Here is a 23,239-nt window from a genome sequence, read left to right on the forward strand (position 1 = left end):
TGGTGGGGATTTTTTAAATGCATACTGTTTTTATCCACACAATTCCCTGTTTCAGGGTCAGTGTGCTATATTTATTTACTTACATCTTGTACCAAGCTGTTCTGTGGTGCATACCACTCTTGTTTAATTGCAGTTGTATTGTGTGCTTGTGAATGTGATGTTTGAGGCAGAGGTTGTGGAAAGTAAAGCTCAATTTAAAGTGAAAATCCTTCAGATTTCAGCCCTGGTTGATTTGGAATTTGGATTTGGAGTGAAAACAAAGGAATTGTGCTTCCAGTTTAGCAATTTGGAGTTTTGGGCTGCGTCTAAACGTCCATGCTATTTTTCAGAATTGTGTGCCTACAGTATTTCCATAGTGTCTATACAATGGAGAAAAACTGTAAAGCAGTATTTTTTCCGGGTATGTCGCCACAGGCAAAGTTTGTAATACTGCAAATATATAAATTCTATCATCAGTGTGCCACCATTGGGTTACCTTCTTCGGCGATGGTGAATAAGGACACAGGCAGAGGTCATGTGAGATAAGACTTCATTGTGTTTCATAGATCGTTATACAAAACAACTTTTATTACAGCTACCTTTACGGTTCTTTAAAAGTTGTGCAAACAGGGCATAATACATTTCCAACATCACTTTAAGTTAAACAACTAAATATTTGAATGATACCAAAAAAGCTAAATGGAATCTGCCCGAAGCATTTGTATGAGGAGAGTCGTGGGAAACATGTCAGTGCGTCACATTAAGTGATAAAAGTACGGATCACATATTACAGCAGAAAAGCAACAACAAAATCACCCTCCCTGGTATAACAAGTCACCTTTTATATTAAGTTGTAATTATTTATTCATAATGATAAATTCTTCAACACTTTGTGGCTCACTTAGAAGCTGTTTACTATCCGGTTGTGAAACTTTTGCTTGGTCCATGCTCATCCTCCTCCAGCATGACATTTGTTTTGTCTTTTTATCGTTTGGGAGGTTTCCTGAAAGGGTCCGTTTGACCTCGGACCGAAGATTTACAGCGGAAACAAAAAGGGAATAGAAGGAAGCTTCAGCCCTGCTGGTTGTCCCCTCTTCGTTGCCTCTCCTTCTGAAGGTAGTGGAAGAGGCTGGTAGTGTCGAGATTACCTGCGTGGCAGATCGCTTCCGCAAACAGCTTCACCACCTGAGCACACACACAAACTAGAGTTACCGCCTCACGGTTGTATGCCGCCGCCAACGAGTTTCAGTTCACATCCACGTCTGTCCGAAAATGTCATCACTTCATCATTTTATCTCATTAGATATTTGTGTGAAATGGTCAGTTAGAAAATCAATTCTTGAGTTATGGCCAAAAAGTGTTTCGAAAGGTCACAATGATGTTGAACTTTGCCCACTAACATCGAATTGGTTCATCCTTGAATCCAGATGGATGTCTGGGCCAAATCTGAAGACATTTCTCTGAACAGTGAGTTCCCACAGTCACTGGTAGTGTGACATGTACTGACCTGATAATTGGTGATGAGGGGAACACCGTGGTCCACAGCCATCCTACGGATGACGAAGTTATCGTTCAGGTGGCGAGAGTTGTTGTTGGGCAAGTTGACCACCAGGTCAATATGACCCTCGCTGACAAGTCTATAAAAAAAAAAACACCAGAGCGTCAGAGTTGTGATAATACAACTGAATAAACTGTTTCCTGTAATTAAGAGTTGTTCTCTTTTGTAAGCTCGTTGGGTTACACACACACGACTGTCATTTCAATTGTTAAAGAAATCCAATACCTAAAAAAAAAGCTTTTTAATGGAATAAAAAACTAAGTTTAGTTTATTTGAGGTTCCCTTGTTGATACGATGTTTTTAAAAGAGAGTTGACTAAAATCATGTGAAACTTTAGATTTTAAATTGACTAACTTTAAAATGTTAGCCCTTTTTGCAGCAGTTTTTGAATTTATTTAGTTTACCTCTTACTCTCTCTTACACTCACAAGTGGCAGAGTTGCCTTTTTCATTTGAAGGCCTTTGACAGACAGCATTGAGTTAGTATTAGATTTCTAAAAGAAAATATGGAGGACATACAACAGCCACAACAAAGGTCATGTTCTTCTCTATAAAGAGCTGGCCTCTATGCCACCTAGCACAGCTGATGCCTGCCAGACAGCCTTGTGTGCGTGTGTGTGTGTGTGTGTGTGTGTGTGTGTGTGTGTGTGTGTTTATGTGCTTGCTGTTTCGGTCTAGGCTTATTCCGTTCCCTTTACATCCTCCTCTTCACCAGCTCATTTCCAAACAAACAGTCCAGACGGCTTCAGTGTAGCACGATCATGACTTGTTTTTGGAATCATTAGCTGAAACCTGCAGTCAGTCAGCCTGCTACAATCAATCTATACCGTTCGAAAAAGATTGTACTTTTCACAACTGGATGAAATGCATATTTTTGCTGATTGCAATGAAAACCCAAATGCTTCAGCTGCTTTTTTAATTTTCACAACCGTGACTTGACATTGCTCATCGTCATCTTTCCTATTCTGGCTAATGCAGTAACTCTGGACTTCTAAGTCTGCTACATCGTCTTTGATTTTGTCAGCATATTACAGAGCTAATGAGGGGGCTATGCCCTTAGATATTAAGGCAGCATCTGATTAGATATCTGATTAGATATCCGGATTTTGAATCTATCTGAATTGATGTACTGCCTCAGGAAGCCATAAGCAAGTCTTAGCCTCGGCGTTTCACTTCAGCCGTCTTTGTTTTCAACGTGTCAAAAGAAGTAAAACATCAATGAAATGTTCAAAATGAATATTTCCCCAACCTCTTAATACTGGGCAAACTTGAATCTCCTCCTGCAGATGGCCAAGCAACGGGAGTAGCAGGCACATCATTGGCACACAGCCAGGCAGAAGTGGCTTCAGTAGCAAAGAGCTAGAGGACAGAAATAAGGCAACAACACATCCAGGATGTCACAAACAATATTGAGGGGGCAGAAGGCTCCATCAACCAGTGATGCAAATCAAGGGAGGAGGTATGATTTTGAGGCGTTCAAGCTTTCAATAACTCACCTTGAATCCTTCCTCTTTCAGCTGGTGGGCTGTGGCCAGGAAGTTGGGTCGGAAGGAATGCTGAAAGGGAGAGACATTTGAATACCGAGGACAGAAATGTTTTCACTTTGATTTTTCTATTCTTGTAAAATGGTTTCACAGCAATTGTAGAAGAAGAGGTCCATCACCTAAAGTGATGGACCTCTGAAAGTTCCTGTAGTGGTTGGTGCAATGGTCAGACCTTTTCACTTGTAGCATGATATTTTATGATGCATCATGTGGTGCACTGTAATTTGACAGTTACATTAAGTTTGCTTTTCAAATCAGTTTTTTTTTACGATTTAATTTGATAATTTAATTTTGTAAAAACAGATTAGTACATAGGATTAGCAAAAAATATACTATCATATTTGTCACAAACAAGAAACACAGGATTTAAAAAGGAAGAATTTAAAAACTCATGTTGTAATGCATTTATGTTAATCATCAGCTTCAAATGACCCACTTAATGGACTCCACCAAAAGTGCTGAAAACTTCTTTGTGAGTTTTTGCTGCTAATTTGCAACTGAACATGCTCAAACTGGGTGCCCTTCAGCTTAGTAAACAATATGCTTGCTAAAATTACTGCTGCCTCACCAAAACCATTGTGATATGGGTTGACATTTTGTAGTTTATTCTGCACACTACCTTATATGACACAAAGGTTTCTAATTTTGACATACAGCTTCTATTGGTACGGTTAATTAGGCAGAGAGAGAGAGAGAGAGAGAGAGAGAGCGAGAGAGAGAGCGAGAGAGAGAGAGAGAGAGAGAAATGCAGGTTCGTTCAACAGGACTATTTTTCCAGTTTTATCACATTCACTCCCTGTAGTAGCACATTGCCAGTCATTTCCTATTTGTCTTTTCTGACTCAAAGCAAGCAATGTGTGTCACAATAACAACTGCATTAACAGATTATTTTGGGCCGGCTGGGGGTGTAACAGGGCAGCTGAAACATGTCAAAACACAACTGAATTATTTCTGCTTTTTAAGTTATGATAACTTGTTATAAACCATTTGCATTTTTACAACAGTAGCATTCATTTGGAATGGCAAGTCCACTATTCACGCTCCGTTTAGCTCCACAATCTTCTCTGAGCAGCAAAATGCCCTCTTTTACATCGCACACATTGGTGGCATCTAAACCGTTGTAAATATAAAACATAGTGAGCTGCTGTATGTCCCCATACAAATACAACATTTCAATACCACCCTCAAGCTAGAGGCCACAGCCTTTTTCGCCACATTGCTGACCAAAATGTATCAAATCCTCCTCCAACAAACCCAGAACTATTGGAGGTAAATCACATCCGTGCTGCTGTGTGTTCTGGATCCGTTAGCCTCATGTGCTGCTGCTGCTGCTGTGTTCGCTTCCCTGTTACGGTGCCCACAGTATGTGACCACAGGTGCCTAACTTCAAGTTCTCCTGTTCCCCAAGAGCACCAATTATACAGCTAGTATTGTGAGTGCTTTGTTAACGCTGCATCAGTCAAAGTTATTCAAGACTTTTGACACTTGGTTTACAAAATAAACATTTTTTGTTGCCAATTAGTTTGGCTACTAATTGTGTTTTATGTTTGGGTAGTTCCTGTAATTCATTTGGAGACAACAGCATCAGGTCTACTTATCTTATCCAATCATCTCCAGTTCTGCTAAGTGATAGGTATTTCACCCTCTCTGGGTCCTTGAGTGTAGTTGTCTTTAAGTCACATGAGGAGCTGTAAGCATTGCGTGGCTCGAGGTGCAATTCAGTGCGAAAGAAACAGAGCAGTGCCAGACTGGCATTGTAAGAAGCGGATAGCCTAAAGATTTATGCCACCTGTTCAGACGGCACTTTGCATTTGGTGTCTTGTGGGCAGGAGGCCCCAAAAGGAAACACAGACAGGAGGCAAGTGAACTTCCAGATGGCTGTAGTCCTACCTGAATCCCAATCAGGATGCCTTTCTCTGGTAGCTTAAAGCCCGTGGAGAGCATAGCCTTCAGGAAGGCAGAATAAATGTTTGGTCCAAAACAAGCGACCTGCAATAAAACACACATAGTGAGAGTATCTGTCAACACTGAATCGCCAAGCTAGATGAGAGGGGGAAAAAAAATAGACCGCACATCAGACATAATGGGTTGTATGACTCCCAGGGCCTTACTTCTCCAGTGGAGGCCATCTCACAGCGAAGCACAGGGTCTGCATCCCTCAGCCGGGGCCAGGAGAACATGGGTGCCTGGTGAAACAAGGGAAGCGATGCCTTTCAACATGCTAATGAACCACCATTGAACCTACATCACAATCACAACGTCAGTTAAGCATTGGCTATGACAGTTTTCTTTATACAATAGGTATTACAACTAATAAATACGACAAAAGTGGCAATCAATACAGAATCATTTCCCACATAATTGACATCAGTCCATTAGGATTTCATGAGTACTAGCACCTAGAAGCAAAACAAAGCCTGCATTCCCCTAAAAAGTAGCAGGTGACCCACGCCGGTGGTAGTTGCTTACTAAGCTTATGGCAAATAATATCCGTTTAAAGACTCATACAAACTACCAAATTCTACTAGTTATTTAATTTGAAAGGAAAGTGTTGGAACAAGAGCAGAAGATCGGAGTTTCTCATAATTTTATTACAGACAAATTAAGAATAGTGGGGTGCCATGCGGAAAGACATTCTTATTCCCCCATTTAAAAGTCGACAAACCACATTACCTTGAAGAGAGAGAGAAAGAGAGCGAGAGCGAGAGCGAGAGCGAGAGCGAGAGAGAGAGCGAGAGATGGTGTGGCGTTGTGTGACTAATGTATATGCGCGCGCGCGCGCACACACACACACACACACACACACACACACACACACACACACACACACACACACACAGGCAAGGGCCACTAGGGGGGGATTCATCCTTGAAAGGGGCTTTCTAATCAGCTGAATGTAACGTTAGCATACTAATGTAAGAATGGACGAGGAGAAGTGAATACAGACAGGGAACCAGCATCGCTTATCATGGCTTTGTTCAACGAGTCAGAGAAAGACAGACAAAATATGCATAGATAAAAAAAAAAACAGAACGTTAGCAAGAAAGAAAATGGAATAGAGGGAGCGACACGCACAGAGAGAGAGAGTGGGGGTATAGCAGTGAGAGGGAACTTTTAATAGTGCAATAAAAGAGACGAGAAAGTACAATAAAAAGGAGGAGAAATTGTGAAATACAGGACATGAGTCACACAAAGACATCTGCCTGTGGGTCTTTGTGTAAATCCAGAATATTGGATTTGTACATAATTCCAATAAAAAGGGGGTTCCCTATTTTACACAACCAAACCAACATGTTGAACTAAATCTGCAACAAACACTTAAAAACTATGAAGCAGGAAGTGGAAAATGTAAACAAGAGCGGTTAGAAAAATGGCATCACTAACACGGGTGGAGATTGCACTGGTCTTCTTAAAATGAGAAACCTTGCACAAGCCTTTATGAACAGAATTACAAAAACCTCCGGGGTCTCACTTATTATAGTTTGTCGCCCAATCGCAATGATACGTCTCCGGGAGAGAATGTATGAGACTGTCACACAATAACCGAGGCTCTGTAACCACAACATCCAACTAACGCACAGACACACTACTTCCCCATCCCTCACCGCCCGCCCACTCCTGAGAGACAGTAGAATTGTGAAGCTCCACAACGTGAACAATATTATCTTGGCGTACCAGCTGAGCTCCAGTGGAGAAGGAAATGAATAAAGTAAGACATTTGCACATAGCACTGCTGCACACTATGGGCCTTGTTAGAGGGAAAAGTGGCACTTGTGTAAATGTCTTTATCTTCGCAGCTGAGTGGAAATTAACTACATTAGCTACATTTGTACATACAGATTTTTTTTTATGACAATTCCCACATGTTTTTTTGCTGATGGATGTTTTGATTGTACTACCAGGGGTTGGTGTAAATCTTTCATAGGTCATTAATAAGACATTACTGTGAAGTAGATAGATGGCCAATGCTCTGTGTTTGCTGAAGTTTCTGGGGTGGATTCTAGGGAGTGAATGGAATAATGCTTCCAGAGCAGGAGCAGGGCCCGCTGGAGGAAAAGGGAGGCATGCAAGAACCAGAACCAGAACCAGGACTGATCAGATTGTCAGAGCCTGCTGCAGTAAAATGAGGTTTTCTAAAAAGGGAATTTGGTGCTCAGGAATGCCAAAATCAACACAAAATGAAAACCTCATAAAGTGGATTGAGGGGGCGACTTTACCGTTAACATCCTCCTGGACAGCAGCTGGCTGAAAGTATGAAAAAGTGTTAAAAACGGAAAACACTTGAACTAACACTTCCGACTGACTCAAAGCAATACGGTTCTACATGTGGAATGAAGTTATTTCGTCGAATGACCCCCATTATTCTCTATGAAGAAGAGCAGCGTTATTGCAAATCTCTAAAACAATATTAAGAGGTTGCTACCAAAAGTCAAAACATTTTTCAACACATCATACGATTATTTGGGCAAAATTTAAGTTAATTAACTTGACCTCCTTACATTGAACCTTTTACAGAAATGTACCGGTAAACCCAGTTTGATGTTCCCAGCATGCATTTTTCTTGAGTAATTGGGCTCACACGAATGCATCTATCTCAGAAGTCACTATAATGTCCTGTATGCCGTGGTGAGGGGGACCAAACGTGCAACAGCCGGACGTTATTATTTTTTTTTCAGCCAATAAGTGCGCACCAGGGACCGACACCCAACCACCAAATCCACTTCCTCAAATGCTTTCACGCTCTTCTTCTTCCCACTATAATAAATACCACTGTGTTATTGTTCCTATGAGTTTTTTTTGTACCTGGTAGAAACAAAATGACACAATGGGGTCTTGTTAGGGAAGTGAAAACAACATGGCCTGTCAGAAAGAGAAAAAAAAAAAGAGACAACAAGAGCAACAGAGTGAGGCTGAAAGGACATGACATATAAATGAAGTTGGTCTCTCTGGATAGCAATGACTAATAGCAACTGTGTGATGTGATGACACAGTGAGGACTGTGTGGATGAAGGCTGAGAGAGTGTGTTTTGATGGCACACACTTCAGGCTACTAAGGCTGGATGTAGTTTCAGACATCACAGTGTGTTTTTAGTGGGGGCTTGATGTCGAGGCAGCAATAATGTGTTAAACAGGTAGAAAGAAACCACCACTACTTCAATAAAAAAAATAGGCCTGTATCGTGGCAGTGTTTCAAGCAAGGCCCATATTAGTCAGGGGGTATGAAGCCTGTATCATAGACTCCAAGTAAACTCCAGAAGTCCTTTAAGCCTGGCGCCTGGAGCATTCAGGGCTCTGATTAATATTCCTCACCACTGTGCAGACTAGAAATTGAAAAACTTTCGGTGGTGGGGAAGAGAGGGGGATTATACCTGCGTGATTGGCTCCGAACTACAGCCATTGTTACAGCAGCTCTGTTGTAATTAGAGGGAGAAATTACTTTGGAAAAAATAGCTTTGGAACAGCTGGCGACACGTAAACTCTCTCGTACCCAATCTAAGAAGTAAGCCTCCGAGCCGCTATGGGAAAGCACCTACTACTCCCCCCCCCCAACCCCCCAATCATGCCTAGGTGGAGGGATGGAGCAGTAATTGCCGTCTTTGTTATGTGATCCAACAGAAGCTTTACTCGTGAAACCTGCAGTATCTATTAAGATATCATACACGTAGGACTCTTTATAAAGAAGCTAATTGTCCGATCATTACCAATACATTAGGCTGTCAGAAGTTCAGAGACATGGCTACAGGGACTTCAAAACATTTTAAAGTCACTTTTACATCAGTAGCTTTTTTACTATCTTTATTCAGGAGTTTGGTATTTTGATTTGAAAGCATGATCCAGTGATTTCACTTCAAATATTGTAACGCTTTCCCTGAAAACAACCCTGTCATGCTCACATAGGCTCTGCTTGCATTTTTGCTGAAACTGTATGTTTTCACTCGGATTTCTACTCTGTGGTCGGATATTTCCTCTGCTTTGGGATTCTTGTCGTGCAATAACCCTTTCAAAATTCCCCAACGAATAGAAAGCCAGGTGTAGCGTTGACCAATGAAATGATCCCTGCCTCGTGCTGTTCACGTTACTTCTCAGAGCGACCCTGATGAGCGGTTCCTCTTGAACCTGGTCCTCCAAGGCTCTATTATGTACTTTCCTTGCTTTCTTTACGATTTTTGAAATTAAATCACAACATACCAGCGACGGCCTGTACTTTTTCCTTTTACTATATAATAATGATGCCGCTGCTGTTACTGGAACCAACTTTGTATTTAGCCATACGCTGACGCCATGAATTGACCACGTCAGCCTGCTCGTTGACAGCTGCACACAGAGACTGAGTCATTAGCTTTATAATACTAGTTAAAACAGTCTGCCCTGTCTGCTTATTACATCCATATTAAGCCATCTACCTCACTGCTATAATTTATTCTTGTAGATCCCCTCCACTCTTGAACTGAATATACTCTTGCGATTCTTACTGGCATATGTGGCGAGTACCTGTGCCACGAACTGTAACCTGCTCCACTGACCAGCACTGCTCATTCCCCCTCTAGCACACTGACGGGAGGCCGGTGTAGCCATTATAGTAACAGAAAAAAGTACGGGGGACGTGTTATTAAAAAGTAATGCTAAACGGTGCTCTGGCACCATTTGGTGTTACTTTTTACGTCTGGTTAGGTCCAGAAACAGGCAGCACAGGATCAGGTTTGAAAGGATTTTATCATTCATTACCTTGGACCTTACTTGTACACTGTGTCGCTGGGACACAATATATAGGCATTTTACCAATCGAAGCATTTTACAGACTAGAAAGGCTAAAAAGAAAAAGCATGTGCTTGAAGGCACATTGATTTATTTAAGAAGTTAAGAATCTTCATGTTTGGTGAAGTGCCGCTGACAAACTCGAGTGCGGTTCAGTAAAGCAACGAAGGGTTGACCTAAAAATGACAGCCAAATGACCCATGTACTTTTTTAAGATAAGATTAACAGATCAGAACAAATACCTTCTTGAAGCCAGAAGCAAATGTTTTAACATACACACAGGAAAGCGTAGCCTGACAGCCCTCTCTGACATGGTGCAACTTCTACTCGAACTTCTAGTTGAGAACTGTAGCAGAGAAAGTAGTTCCACTTGAGACCAGACTGTTTTCGCAGAAGACTTAATAGTAGGAACACTGTTAATAACACGAATAATGATAGCTCCATTCTTTTTAAATTCGGCAACACCAATAACCTCAAACTGAAGCAACTAAATGCAATTCACAAATCATTTTATTAATTACACCTGTGCTTTTTGACAGTGAAGACTGAATAAGAGGAAAAACATAATTGATTTGTGTGTGCAAATCCTACTGTGTCAAAGGGCCACCATGATTATTATCTCTGGTACTTATGGCTGCATCTAAGCCCTGCTTACACTGGGCAGACCATTGTCATAAGCCATTAATCAGGAAAGTCCTCACTTACTTACTGTAGAACGCAGTCAAGCTCTTTTTCTCGATTATTATCCATACATCCATCCTTTCACGCTCTGTGCTCCATACAAATAACGATTGAAGAAAGCCAGTCACTCAGTGTCCAAGCTCACAACAGTTATTTCAGTTTCCTCTCACCTTGATGCCAACGTAGTCTACAGGTATGATGGGGTTCTCCAGAGAGGGCAGGCTGGCCTCATCCAAAGGCTCTCCCACCATCACTTTGGTCGCCACATTGATGAAGTCCACACCGATCGTTTTGGATACAAAAGGGAAGGAGCGCGACGCTCGCAGATTACACTCTATCACCTAAATGGGTTCACAACACAGTCATTTCAAAAAAAGCAAAAAGATACTTATTTTTGCAGAGTAATAAAGCGAATCAAAAAATAAACATCAGTGTGGATATGTAGATTACGAATGCACATTTCCTGTATGCGTGCTGTAGCAGGAACATCAAAACTGAAGGCAACAGCATTGATCATAAAATCCATCAAACTTGGCAAATAACTCTGAACATGAGGAGATTTCAATTTGCGAGTGAATTGCATTTTGCTGCAACCAGGTGTGAAAATGCTGATCTGTCATTTAGTCGTAGCCTGAGAAATATTACCTACCATGACATCATTGCCTTTAACCAGAAATTGAGTGTTAAAGGGCCCCGAAATTTCAAATGCCTGCGCAATTTTCCGTGTGGCAATCTTGACCTAAGAGTGATGAAAAATGAATACACAGATACAATATTTATGAGGCCGGCTCAAACAGTTCCATCCCGTAATATCTCTACAGACACAAATGTAGAGCATTTTCTTTTGCATAATGTACAGCATATGGGTGAAACTGCTGCTTTTCCATGCAATATCAATTGTCTCATTAAAATAGTGATAGTATTATTGGGATGGTTTGAGTGTGAATGCTGAAGACGACTGAACTGACCTTTTCTAGCGCCCCCTGGCTAATAGACTGGGTTGGTAACATGAGGGTGGCATCTCCCGAGTGTACCCCGGCATCTTCAACATGCTCCGTTATGGCATGGGCCAGAACCTGGACACAGACTGATTATGAAACACTCAAAAAGCATTTGCATGCAGATCATAGCTCGAATAAGCGTCGGAAATCCCTACTCAAGGCAACCCAACTTTAACAGCCTCGCTCGGTTTCTCTGATGAGAATTTTTTAGGCTTAGAGCCAGATGGCCTCCAGACTTGATGTGTTTATACCTGCAGTAAGTCACGGTGCAAAATATTATCCTAAAATGCAGTAGCACTGTCAACACATAGTGAGCCAGCTCAAAAAACGGTGAGCACTTGGAGGAAACGAATAAATTCAGTCATGGCAGATCAAAAATAAAAAATAAATCTGTTCAGGACAAAGAGTCTGTATTTATTTGACGCAGGACTATGTAAGAAACAATGTACGCGGCACATGTATATGCGGTGTCAAAAGAATGACTTCCAACATTTCACCCAGAGGAAAGGAGATTTGTATCACCAAGCAACTCTGTGTGCGTGTCTGTTAATGAGCTGCCGTGTCATTAGCTCATTTAAACTGCTGCTAACCACAGCATTCATTAGCACTCTTCAGATAGAGCCTGTAATTAATACGTATTATCTCTGACTTTTCCACTCTCTCCCACACACACACACACACACACACCAGGAATAATGAGGCCTTTTTGGTATTCAATGAATGGACAGCTTGTTAATGTGATACTGAAGATAAAGAAGGGGCTCTATTCAGGGAAAGTAGAGAGAAAATCTACCATACACCTGGATTGCCCACGTTCCAAATAACACCCTTGAAATGACTCCCACAGCCTAAACAATAGAAAACAAACGGGCCATTAAGGACAAGTACCTAGGTGGCTCTATCTCCCAAAGCAACCTACAATAATAACAATAATAGTTACATTTGTTTAAAAAAAAACATCTTACTGTTAAGGGACTGATCATGTAAAACTTTAATGTACAGGAATCATCAGTCTTTGAAATACACACGTGTGCCTCTTTATACTGAGTAACCTGTGGATTTACACGTAACACGCATGATAGTATGTGCGAAAGAAGTATATGCAGATTCATTTGAACATCCCTTCCAGACATGAGATGTTTCAAAATAGTGTGCTTTACATAAAGCCCAATATGGTGTTCCCACAAAAAAAAAAAACTATTACCTTGACTCCTACTCCCCATTGAAAAATCCAGAATCTATTAATATGCAAATATTATTCATTTGAAATGTTTAACTGCCGGCTACAAGATGCCTCCTACTTTACTAAAAAGGGCATAATCAGCGTTTGTGACCTGGTTTCACGTTTCAACACCACGCTTGTGTGAGATGCGTACTGGACCACGATTGGCTGCCGTTCTAGTTGTGATGTCACAAAATAATGCTTGCACATTCACGTTTTAACTGAGATTTAAGTTGAGTGCGGATAAACTTTACCCCATCAACAGATGAATTTAAATACAACCTTCTAGTGTCAAACTCTGCGCATACTATATACTATACATAATACTTTCTGAATTGTATGATACTACACTGTACTCTAGTGCTTTATTTTGAAATGTACAAATAATTCTGTGGAATGAATTAAGCAGAAGCATGTATTCAAAATAAAGGCAACGGAAATTACAAATCTGTGTTGCATGTCAATCAGATATGAAAACAGTTTGTTGAACAAGAATCATTTCAATCTGCCCTAAACTGATCTAATCTAGAAAAAATTAATAATCACCACTTTCCCGCATTTTGGCTTCAATTTATTCCACTCTTCCAATCCGATCCGTTTGTGCTGCAATGTCTTTCCACCGAAGATGAATGAGATTATTTCCACTTTATTCATCTACTGGGCTCAATATCTGTCCCACCTCTCCGTTTAAACGGAAAAATAATGGACTGAAAAACGCCAGGCTACAGAGATAAATAACAATGATACTGTTATGAATGAAAATATGGTGGAACGGGGGTGTCAATATTAATAAAAGCCGACTACAGATTGTCGTTTCCCATGGCTGTATCCCAAAAGCTCATGTAACTAAACACAACACGTCAGTAATGTCTCACCTTGCCACCTTTGGCGACAGCATCCACCTCTACCTCCCTGGCACCGCAGATGAACTTGGTGATGACCACCGGATGTTCCTGGAGCAAAGACAGCAGGATGGTTATTCTATCAATGAATAAAAGGGAAATAACACACTCCTAACAAGGGTAACTCCGACAATTCCTACACTGCTCATCTGATTGGACATTAGCATCCTTATATAAAAACCTGGTTGGGCATCAATTTATAGTAATTAATGTGCAAAACAATGTGTCACAATTCAAAGACTTCACTGTGTGAATATGTTGTAATAGTTGAGTGTGACACATTAATATTTCATTATTACTCTATTAAACCACTATCACAAAGGGACAGTTCACCACAAAATTAAAAATCATCTTACCCGTCGTGCTATTTATAAATCTAGATTGTTTGGTGAGTTGCCTAGTTTTGGAAATATCAACCGTAGAGAAGCCAGCCTTCTCTCGGATATAATGGGACTAAGTAGCACGGAGATTGTGCTGAAACACATTTTCAAAACTTGCTGTGAGCAGTTGTTTTGGACTTTGGGGTGAACTGTCCCTTTAATCAGCTTGTGTTGGTGCTTTGAAGGTGTGATATGGGCATGTGTGGACATGCCTCTAGTCTCAGGCAGGGGCCCTTGGAGGGGCCAGGTACCCCATAGCCACCTGGGGGTTCAGTGAAGTAGAGATGCGTACACACTATACTAGCCAACAGCTGGTAGCATCAGTTAATTGAAAGCTGAGGGAGAATCCAACACGAGAAAGAGAGTCTGAGAGTGCGTGTGTGTGAGATAGAGCGTGATCGCTTCTCAGCTAATGCAATACAAGTCAAGACGTCAAAAGGTTTCCCTCCCACGTGCAGGCACACACACACACACACACACACACACACACACACACACATACACACACACCTCACCTGGGACACCTGAGAGGCCTCCTCCAGGAAGCGTTTCATCTCCTCTTCTCCATACGCAACGTTCATTGCAGAACCACTGGTGAGATGCAAGCAGGAGAGAGAAAGAGAGAGTGAGAAGAAGAGCAAGGGAGAGAGAAAACAATCGGCCACAGGAGAGGAAGAGAAGGAAGCAAACAGGAGAACATACAAGCTTCAAATGATCGTTCAAAACACTCATTATTTCTCCGTTGCGTCACTATTACCATCGGGAACAAGAAACAGTCAAATTAAGGAAAGAGAGAGAGAGAGAGAGAGAGCGAGAACAGCTATTTAGGTCGAAAAGCACTCCAGGCTCTTGAAAACGAGTTCAGAACCGAGTCATTAAAAAAACAAAAGATTCAGGCTAGTTTTATTGGAGTTGTTGTTTTTGATTTTAGACTGCTAGCCGGGCTTTCCTCCTGTTTGGAAAAGGAAGGGGTGATAGAAACAGGCCAGAGAAAGTCCACCGGCTTCGGTCAGATCTTTATTCCTGAGCAGTTTGTTGCTCAGCGGCAGACATGTGTCCAACCCCCAAAATGAATACCGATTGAAAAATGCATTTTGCATTTGCATTCATGCATATCCTCGACTCAGATGCCACCTAGTTTCTGTACGACTGTTCTCTGAATTTTCAAATCAAGTCGATCATTAGATATTTATGCAATTCTGCATGTGCTATTACAAAGAGTAAAATAAAGTTCTTATGTTGGCCCGGTGCTGATCCTTGACAAAAACGAGTCGGCACTCTATGGAAAGCCATGAATAAGAATATAGTTATGATATAGAAATGTGTTTTTACTCAATCCGTTCGGCTTATACTATTTCAGCAGTAGCAGCGACAGTGTTTGTGGTGTTGATTGCAGTGATGGCATTAGTTGGAACACAACTTAACTGTGTTCATCTTGTTTATATTTTAAGGCCAATGGATGATGACAAGTAGTGACTTTTGGAAACCACTTGAGTTTAGAGCAAGTATTACTGTCTTGTGTTCAATTAGACTGACCACTTGTTTCATCTCTGTGCTCTGCAAAACGAGGGCAAAGTTTAAAAGAACTGCAAATCAAAATCAATCAAATTAGAGTGAGTAGGATTGGGAGTCACTTTTGGTTTATGTTTGCATTGCTATCGCTAATGGTACGGCCAATGGTCACAATAGTTCAAAATGAAAAGCAATCGAGTACACGTCATTGTTTGGTCCGTCTCAACAAATTGGTACAGGCCCAATGGTCAAACACATTTGTTCACCACCAAATTATGTTTCCAATTCAACCCGACACATATCCAACACCTACAACAATCCACAGTGTGAAGGGAAATTCAACAGTTACGACAATTCTACAGCAATGAGTTGACGATGCATTCACTTAATTTTTATAAAAGCAGTTTCACGCTTGGGTTTATTACTAAAGTCAGATTGGAACATTTCTCACCCACAAAAGGCTTGCTTTCACACATATAGGAATTCCTAAGGAATAATTCACTTTTTAATTTTCCACGGCACTTGTAAAGTGACGAAATTAGACATTTTGGAAACCCTTTTACTGATAAAGAAGTTGCTTAGTTTTCAAACTATTTTCTGGTTTTGACATTTTATCTGTCTGATTGCGTGTGCATATCATTCTACAGCCATATCTAGCAGTGCATAGACCGCAAATATACTTTATATGATGTAAAAACACATTTCGAGAACCAGAAGGCACGATGGATTTAAGTATGCAAATAAGATATAGATCATGAAGTATGACGTGAATATATTTTAGGGCCAAATACTTCAAACTTTGTGAGTTTTGGTGCGCGCGTGTGTGTGTGTTTTACTGTTATAAAAATATGACTCATTAATCTGACAAGGAGTGTTTGGTGTGGAAATTGTGTGAGTTTGTGCATATGTACTGAGGCTGAGAAGAACATTCAAAAACCATTACCAAGTATGTCAAGTGGAAAGAGTGAAAGAGTGAAAACGCCTCGGGGATGGGAGAGGATCAGAGGGAGTTCACCCAACGCTAATGCTGAGAGGAGAGGAAATGAGGAGTGGAAAGGAGAAGAGGAGAGGGGAGAGGAGAGGAGGAGAGGGGAGAGGAGAGGAAAGGAGAGGAGAGGAAAGGCTCATCTTTCTAATCAACAGTATACGACAGAGGTCAACATACAGTAGGTGGAAGAAATTTAAATTGCAAATGTTAACAAATATGTGTCATTACTAAACTATTTTATAAATGGTATTATTATTGCTACATTGAGGTCAAGTGGGAACATTAAATACCGGTGGCTATCATTTTGCTGAATTAAATGACTTTAAAATTTGGTTGAATGTGACCTCGTGCGTGACACTACAGACAGAATCACTTTCAAAACCAGTATGGCTCGCATGTAAAACAATATAAAGTCCAAAACTCTCTTCATTAAACACAAGTTTCTGCTCAGAGCCAAAGCCCTTCTGAATACAGGGTCTCATCACGACATCTGCTGGACAAAGGTGTCACTACAAGATTGAATGGGCTGTAATTGTAGTAAAGTTCATTAATCATCATAACTAAAATTGTATTTCACTCAGTGGGTTATTTTCTTACATAACTCAGCCAACCAGGCAAACACCGTCTTCTTCCTGTATTTCTTAATACACTGTATTGGCTAGCAATTGAAGACAAGAAAACAAATCCAAATGATTTGGCCTTGTATTTCATACTAAATGTTGTTGTTGATTAAAGTGTGAGCCACTGATTAGGAGCCTCCTGAAACATGTATGATAATCAAATCCACAGCAAATTCAAAGCATGTTGGCTGAGGTGTCTTTCAAATGTACCTGAGAACATAGGAGGGCCGCAGCAGACAGGGATAGCCCACGTGGTTGGCGAAGCTGATGGCATCTTCCTGTGAAGGGAGAGAAAAGCACAGCGGCTGTTGGAAGCTTTATTTGTCACGATAGCGATTCCTCCAGAATGGTCTGCCACAATTTGGAGCAACTTAACACGTTTAAGGTTACGTTTTAAACAAATATTTTGCAGTTATCACTTAAAATATACAAGGAAACACGGGAGAAAGGAGAAGTTCCAACTGTTGAAAGAAATGGGGGAAAAGTAAACACATTTGATTGCTCCAAGACTTAGTCACTAACGTACAAATCATTTTTTTGTGCAAACAAAAGAAGAAATAACATTCTAAAAAACAAAAAAGTAACAATAAACCACCTGTAGCTCAACAAAAAAAAAGTAATGCTTGAAAAACAAAGCATGCAGTAAAATAATAGGCTAGAAACAAATAAAGACACATTTGGTTGATCTGTGGCCCAGAAAGCTCCATCACCAGTCTTTAACCCGAGCTTTGTTTAGTTTTTCAATCTTTATGTAACTCTGTGTATTCATCATCAATGAATTCATATAACGTTAGAACATTGCATGATTGAAGTCACTTGAGACAAAACAAAGAATCAATATCAAATCAAGGGTGTGTGTGATTGCGCTCTCGTACAGCAAGTCCAATTTAAATTCAACAACGCACATTTTTTAGGCTTCTGGAAGGAAAGGTGTACTCCCATGTCAGCCAAGAACAGAGAGCGTATCAGTGCTCAAATAACAGCCAGAGCGTGGGGCTTCAAGTCAACTCCATTTAGATTTTCTTTTCTTCCTTTCAGTTCACATAACGCATGAGAGAAGAAAGAGTACGAGTCGTGGAAGGAGTCTCGCAGTGAGAGACCCCCTCTCCTCCTCCTCCTCCTCCTCCTCATCCCCATTATCATCGCTCTCTCTCTCACAGGTCTAGCCTCTTTCTCGCTATCATTATCCACTGTTCACTCGCCAGGTGGGATACCATTAACAAACACGAAATAGCCTCCCAGAGAACCATCCCCCCCACGGCTCTACTGGAGTTATTTCAGCCCAATAAAAACAAACTGTTTCTTCGAGCTCGGCAGGGAAATAGAATACGTAGGTAGACTCTGGAGAGACACAGAACTTTATCCGTTTGTAACGGATAATCGCTCCTCAGTGGGAACTGAATACACCGGTAATGGAAGAGACATATTTCAGCTCTGACGGCTGACACAATCCAGTGCTCCACGTGTCCCACAGAGGGGCCTGCCAGTGCCTCGCTCTGATGTAGCCGACAGCTGGGTTGAGAGGGCCAAACACAAGAAAAGTGCGAAACAAGACCGTAAGTTGGGGGCACAATGCCCTTAAGAGGAAGAAAGTTCTACCAGTTTGTCTGTAGGGAAAGGTGTGATTGTAACTGAAGATATGCGTGTTTGGTGTGGATGTGGAGTGGTCAAATATATGATTCAAACTATTATAATAAACCAGAAAAACACAACTTTTCCACCCCCATAGAGAGCTTACTGGAGTATTATCTTAGAGCAAGAGTAATACTGTGACACTGAGAGGCTCCTGTGTGCTCAGGTCCCATTCCACCATACTCTCGTCCCTTTCTTCTTTCTCAGCATATGGTCACAACGCATATCCCAATATAGCATGCTATAATACATCCATTATTGATTTATTTCTCACCAGGGAGCTGACGGCCCTCCATGGGGCTTGGGCCACCCCGAGGTCATCTAGTATACTTGAGAAGACGGAGCGTTCCTCAGCCCGGTCGATCTGCAGGGGGCTCGTCCCCAGAATCTTCACCCCACTGAGATGCAACGGGACGGCGAGGTTGTTGGGGATCTGGCCTCCGACTGACACAATGCTGCCAGAGCAACCCTGGAGAGGAGGGGATGGAAAGAGAAGAATGTGTGAGATGGAAAACAGGATAAAAACAGCAGGTAGAATAAAAGAATAGGAAGTGGAGGGGGGGGGGGAAGAAAAGGACAGGAGCAGCGAAGATACTCAGTCAAGTCTGGGACCGCCACAGGCCTATCAGCCAAGATTAACCGTCTGAAACCTGCGGCCGCTTCCAATTATTCTGGCCACTGATCACATAGAGAAAATATGAGACAAACAAGAACTGTTGATCTTGGTTGTTCCGTGGGTTTAGTTATCACTAGGGACAGTGTGTGTGTGTGTGTGCTCCTTTAATAACAGCACGCAGCCCCTTTTCCTGTCTAGCTGATCCACGGGGGGATGCTGTTTCCATGGCAATGCCAGGTTGTATCTCTTCATTATTCATGGGCCTGCTCTCCTGTTCCTGTCCAGGGTTTATCTCCACGCTCTAATGCTGTATTCATCACGCGCACACACACACACACACACACACACACACACACACACACAGAAAGCAAGAGGGGACCGTAGCAGCGAGAGATGGATTGACGGTAATGCTGTCGCCCTGAACAAACAAACACTTAATCATACTCTGACCCCGTCGTGACTTTAAGTGGATTACGATGCCTCTGCAAAGGAAAGTCAGTGGATATAAGTACGCAAACACACAACACAAACACACAGATATTAATAAACGTATACATAGATCATATCAGGGGAAATAGCAGCTACTCGTGCCCTTGAGCAACTTTGGTCCATGCATACTAAACAGTAGCTTTGGGCAACAAGATGGGATTTTGAACATGCTAATGTATCAAGCATGGCCATGTATGTCAAATCACCACTTAATTAAAATAATTTTCAATATACATCTTGGGAGGCTAGAAATCTACTACTATATTACTATATTGAAACACATCTTTGATGGTAAGTTAGTCTTAATTAAGTATGCAGGAGGCAGTTTTTGTTCAAATGAACCTCATAAAACAACCCAAAAGCCTCACAGTGATTTGAAATCACCACGTAAGAATAGAGTTGTCCATAAAACTTTTCAGAAAGCACAACCATGTGTACCGAGAGTCACAGAGAAGTCAGCAAACCTTGAAAACCCGTGAAAACCCAGCTCACCTAGTGAGCAGATAGAGCTGCATAATAAGTGTCCCAATTAGGACTCATTTCTCAGTTTCTGTTCGACAGAGTGTGAGAGGGGTTTCGTTTTGGCGGCTTTAAATGGCCAAGAAAAATCCTGGAGGAGAAGGTGGAAAAAGCTGCATGCTTAACACGTTTTTATATAAATATGAATCAACATAAAGGTTTTTTATTTGCTTGTTTGCTCTGGGGAAAACTCCGTGATCATTTTATTTCTACTTTTTATATTAAATAATTATTCTTCAGCAGAACAGTCACTTGAAAACAAGTCAATGTGCATGCATGCTGCGAGTCTTAGACCCATACATTTACTCAATGGAGATATTTGGCAAATATCACGTTTTTTATTTTAATTTGACTAGTGTTTCTGAATACGTTGACATGATTGATTCCGTTTATTATACATGTATTCTGTAATTGATTATTACTACTCTGCCTCGGGGAGGTCTTACATTGATTGCAATGCAATATTTCAACCAGATTCCACTCAATACACATGAATATATAAGTAGTTATTAGCACCGATATAACCTTTTGACGGATTGGAGACCTGTCCAGGGTGCCCTGCGTCTCTCCCAATGCATGCTGGGATAGGTCCAGCAACCCAGAACAGGATCATGTAAGTGGGTGTAAATCATTGAACATTGATAATATCAGTTGTAGTGTTCGGGGTTTTCAGTGGAGAGTTGAAGAATTACATCACCAATACAACTTCATATTCCATGATAAAAAATGAAGAGGCATATAGGTCATTTGTATATTTGGATTGAATTTTGTCAAGTTCAACATGGCGTGTTTGCATGCGTGTCCGAACCTCCTGTTGGGAGATGTCGAGGATGCGTTCCAGGGTTAACTCCTCGAAGTAAAGGCGGTCACATTCGTCGAAGTCGGTGCTGACCGTCTCAGGGTTGTGGTTTATCACCACCGTCTTCTTACCCATCTGCCTCAAAGCTCTGATGCTCGACACCGCACACCAGTCGAACTCAACGCTGCTCCCTGGTGGATCAAACGGTTAATAAATTTGAGACCGTTAGCCATGAACAAAGTCTGCATAACAAATATTAAACTGCATATTCATATATTATATATATTAACATATTAATCAGCAAAGCTTGAAAATGAAAACGGTATGAAAGCTTGTTGTTGAGCTCACCAATGTGATAGGGCCCACAACCAAGAACCATAATGCCCTGGTCGTTAAAGTCCAGATCATTCTCCTGTTGGATTGGATAAATTGATAAAAACATTGTTGACAATGCACTCTTGTGGACATCAATAATTCTATAGCACAGCAAAAACAGCCATCTTACAATTAATATTACGAGTCATTTTCATAACAAATTTAAATGTATTTTCAATCAGACACATTTGTACTGGCTAAATAATGTACATCCTAATGGTACTTTAATATGTATTCTCTCTGTTGGCAGAGTCCATACCTGACCATGATAGGTACAATACAGGTAGTTGGTCATGGCTGGATACTCGGCTGCCAAGGTGTCAATCTGAGGACCGGGATCAGAGAAAGAAAAAGGTTAAAATGGGTTAGATGTAGAAAAACCCCAACCAACCAAGACCTTCTTGTCAGCCACAATGTTTATTTGTAATGGTCTGTAGACTGATACTAAAGTTTAACGCTCTGAAATGGAGCAAGTTTACATCATGACATAATGTACATTTATTTTCAATAGGTTTGGTACATATATCTATTAATTCTTCTGTATATTCAGTTTGCAAAATGTTTGAATGCAGGACTATTACTTGTGATGGATATTGCTGTATTCCTTCTCACCAAAAACAATAAAATAAATATATATATATATATATATATAAATAAATAAATTCCGCACAAGACATCAGAGTTTCTGAGTTCACATTTAATTTAAGTCTCAAACTCAGATGACCTCCCCAACAAAGCAACAGGGTAGAAGTGATTGAGCTGCTGCAGTGTTTATTCATGTATATGTGCATGCTGCAATTATTTTTTTATTTTACATCTTATGTTAGGCATTCTATTCCATCTTATTTTGTGTACTTAATATTTTAGTTTTTTCATCTTACTTTACATTAATGACATTCCGTCCCTGTTTTTAGGTTCATTCAATGTAAATCTTCCTTTATTATAAAGCACTTTCGGCTGCATTTCGTGTATAAAAGGTGCTATACTAATTTTAAATTGAATTTAAACAAAACTAATTATTATTATTATAATCATTATCATCTGACCTATGCTGGAGGCTCTAAAGAAGCCGCCCAGTGATGCTCACCTGTTTGACCCAGGGTTTGATGCCGTGAGTGAGCCTCAGCTCTCTGGCTTCTCCCTCACTGGAGCCCAGTATCTGACCAACCTGCCGGTCTGAGAAGCCGTCCTGCTTGGCCTTCAGCAGGAGCTCCTTGGGTACGGTGACACTGTAGGAAAAGACAATAAATAATGGTAATCATACAGCTGTTTTGCTAAATCCTTCACAACCCCATTCTTTGCCCACAGGATAAATTTTTTTTTTTAAAAAAGGACTTTTTAAAAAGTACTGAATTTGACCAATTTAGGGTTCAGGATAACTTCCAAAAACATTACACTCCATTTGCATTGGAACAACAGTGGTCTTTGACATTTTCTGCCATGGCCCAATCTCCCTTTACGCCATAAGAAAAGTGCAAGATTTACAATTCGTACCACACTATGTCACCTACAAAGTAGAAGTTTCCAGAGTCTGTCAATCATCTCTTAAGCTTAAAGATTGAATGCACAATATGCCTGACATGAATGTGGTAGTGGGGGGGGGGGGGGGGGGGGGGGGAAGAAACCGGTCGATAAAAAGACAGACGGGTGAGTTTATTATTGAATAT

The 23,239-nt window shown here is 41.0% G+C and overlaps 1 protein-coding gene across 1 annotated transcript in view; it reads right to left on the minus strand.

Moving 5' to 3' along the window:
- Positions 1 to 512: 512 nt before the first annotated feature.
- The window catches only part of cps1 (carbamoyl-phosphate synthase 1, mitochondrial), a 42,428-nt gene continuing 19,701 nt past the window's right edge, over positions 513 to 23,239 (minus strand). The window contains exons 22-38 of the mRNA XM_079277531.1: positions 22,660 to 22,801; positions 21,832 to 21,897; positions 21,546 to 21,609; positions 21,207 to 21,388; positions 19,049 to 19,243; positions 17,353 to 17,420; positions 14,538 to 14,613; positions 13,616 to 13,693; positions 11,486 to 11,593; positions 11,167 to 11,256; positions 10,688 to 10,858; positions 5,192 to 5,266; positions 4,971 to 5,069; positions 3,033 to 3,092; positions 2,786 to 2,895; positions 1,487 to 1,616; positions 513 to 1,164 (exon numbers count right to left, since the gene is read on the minus strand). Of these exons, the coding sequence (XP_079133657.1) occupies positions 1,051 to 1,164; positions 1,487 to 1,616; positions 2,786 to 2,895; positions 3,033 to 3,092; positions 4,971 to 5,069; positions 5,192 to 5,266; positions 10,688 to 10,858; positions 11,167 to 11,256; positions 11,486 to 11,593; positions 13,616 to 13,693; positions 14,538 to 14,613; positions 17,353 to 17,420; positions 19,049 to 19,243; positions 21,207 to 21,388; positions 21,546 to 21,609; positions 21,832 to 21,897; positions 22,660 to 22,801 (1,828 nt within the window). The 3' untranslated portion in view covers positions 513 to 1,050. The remainder of the gene's footprint in view (positions 1,165 to 1,486; positions 1,617 to 2,785; positions 2,896 to 3,032; positions 3,093 to 4,970; positions 5,070 to 5,191; positions 5,267 to 10,687; positions 10,859 to 11,166; positions 11,257 to 11,485; positions 11,594 to 13,615; positions 13,694 to 14,537; positions 14,614 to 17,352; positions 17,421 to 19,048; positions 19,244 to 21,206; positions 21,389 to 21,545; positions 21,610 to 21,831; positions 21,898 to 22,659; positions 22,802 to 23,239) is intronic.

The sequence above is a fragment of the Melanostigma gelatinosum genome, assembly GCF_949748355.1.
Source record: "Melanostigma gelatinosum genome assembly, chromosome: 10".
NCBI classification, from domain to species: Eukaryota; Metazoa; Chordata; class Actinopteri; order Perciformes; family Zoarcidae; genus Melanostigma; species Melanostigma gelatinosum.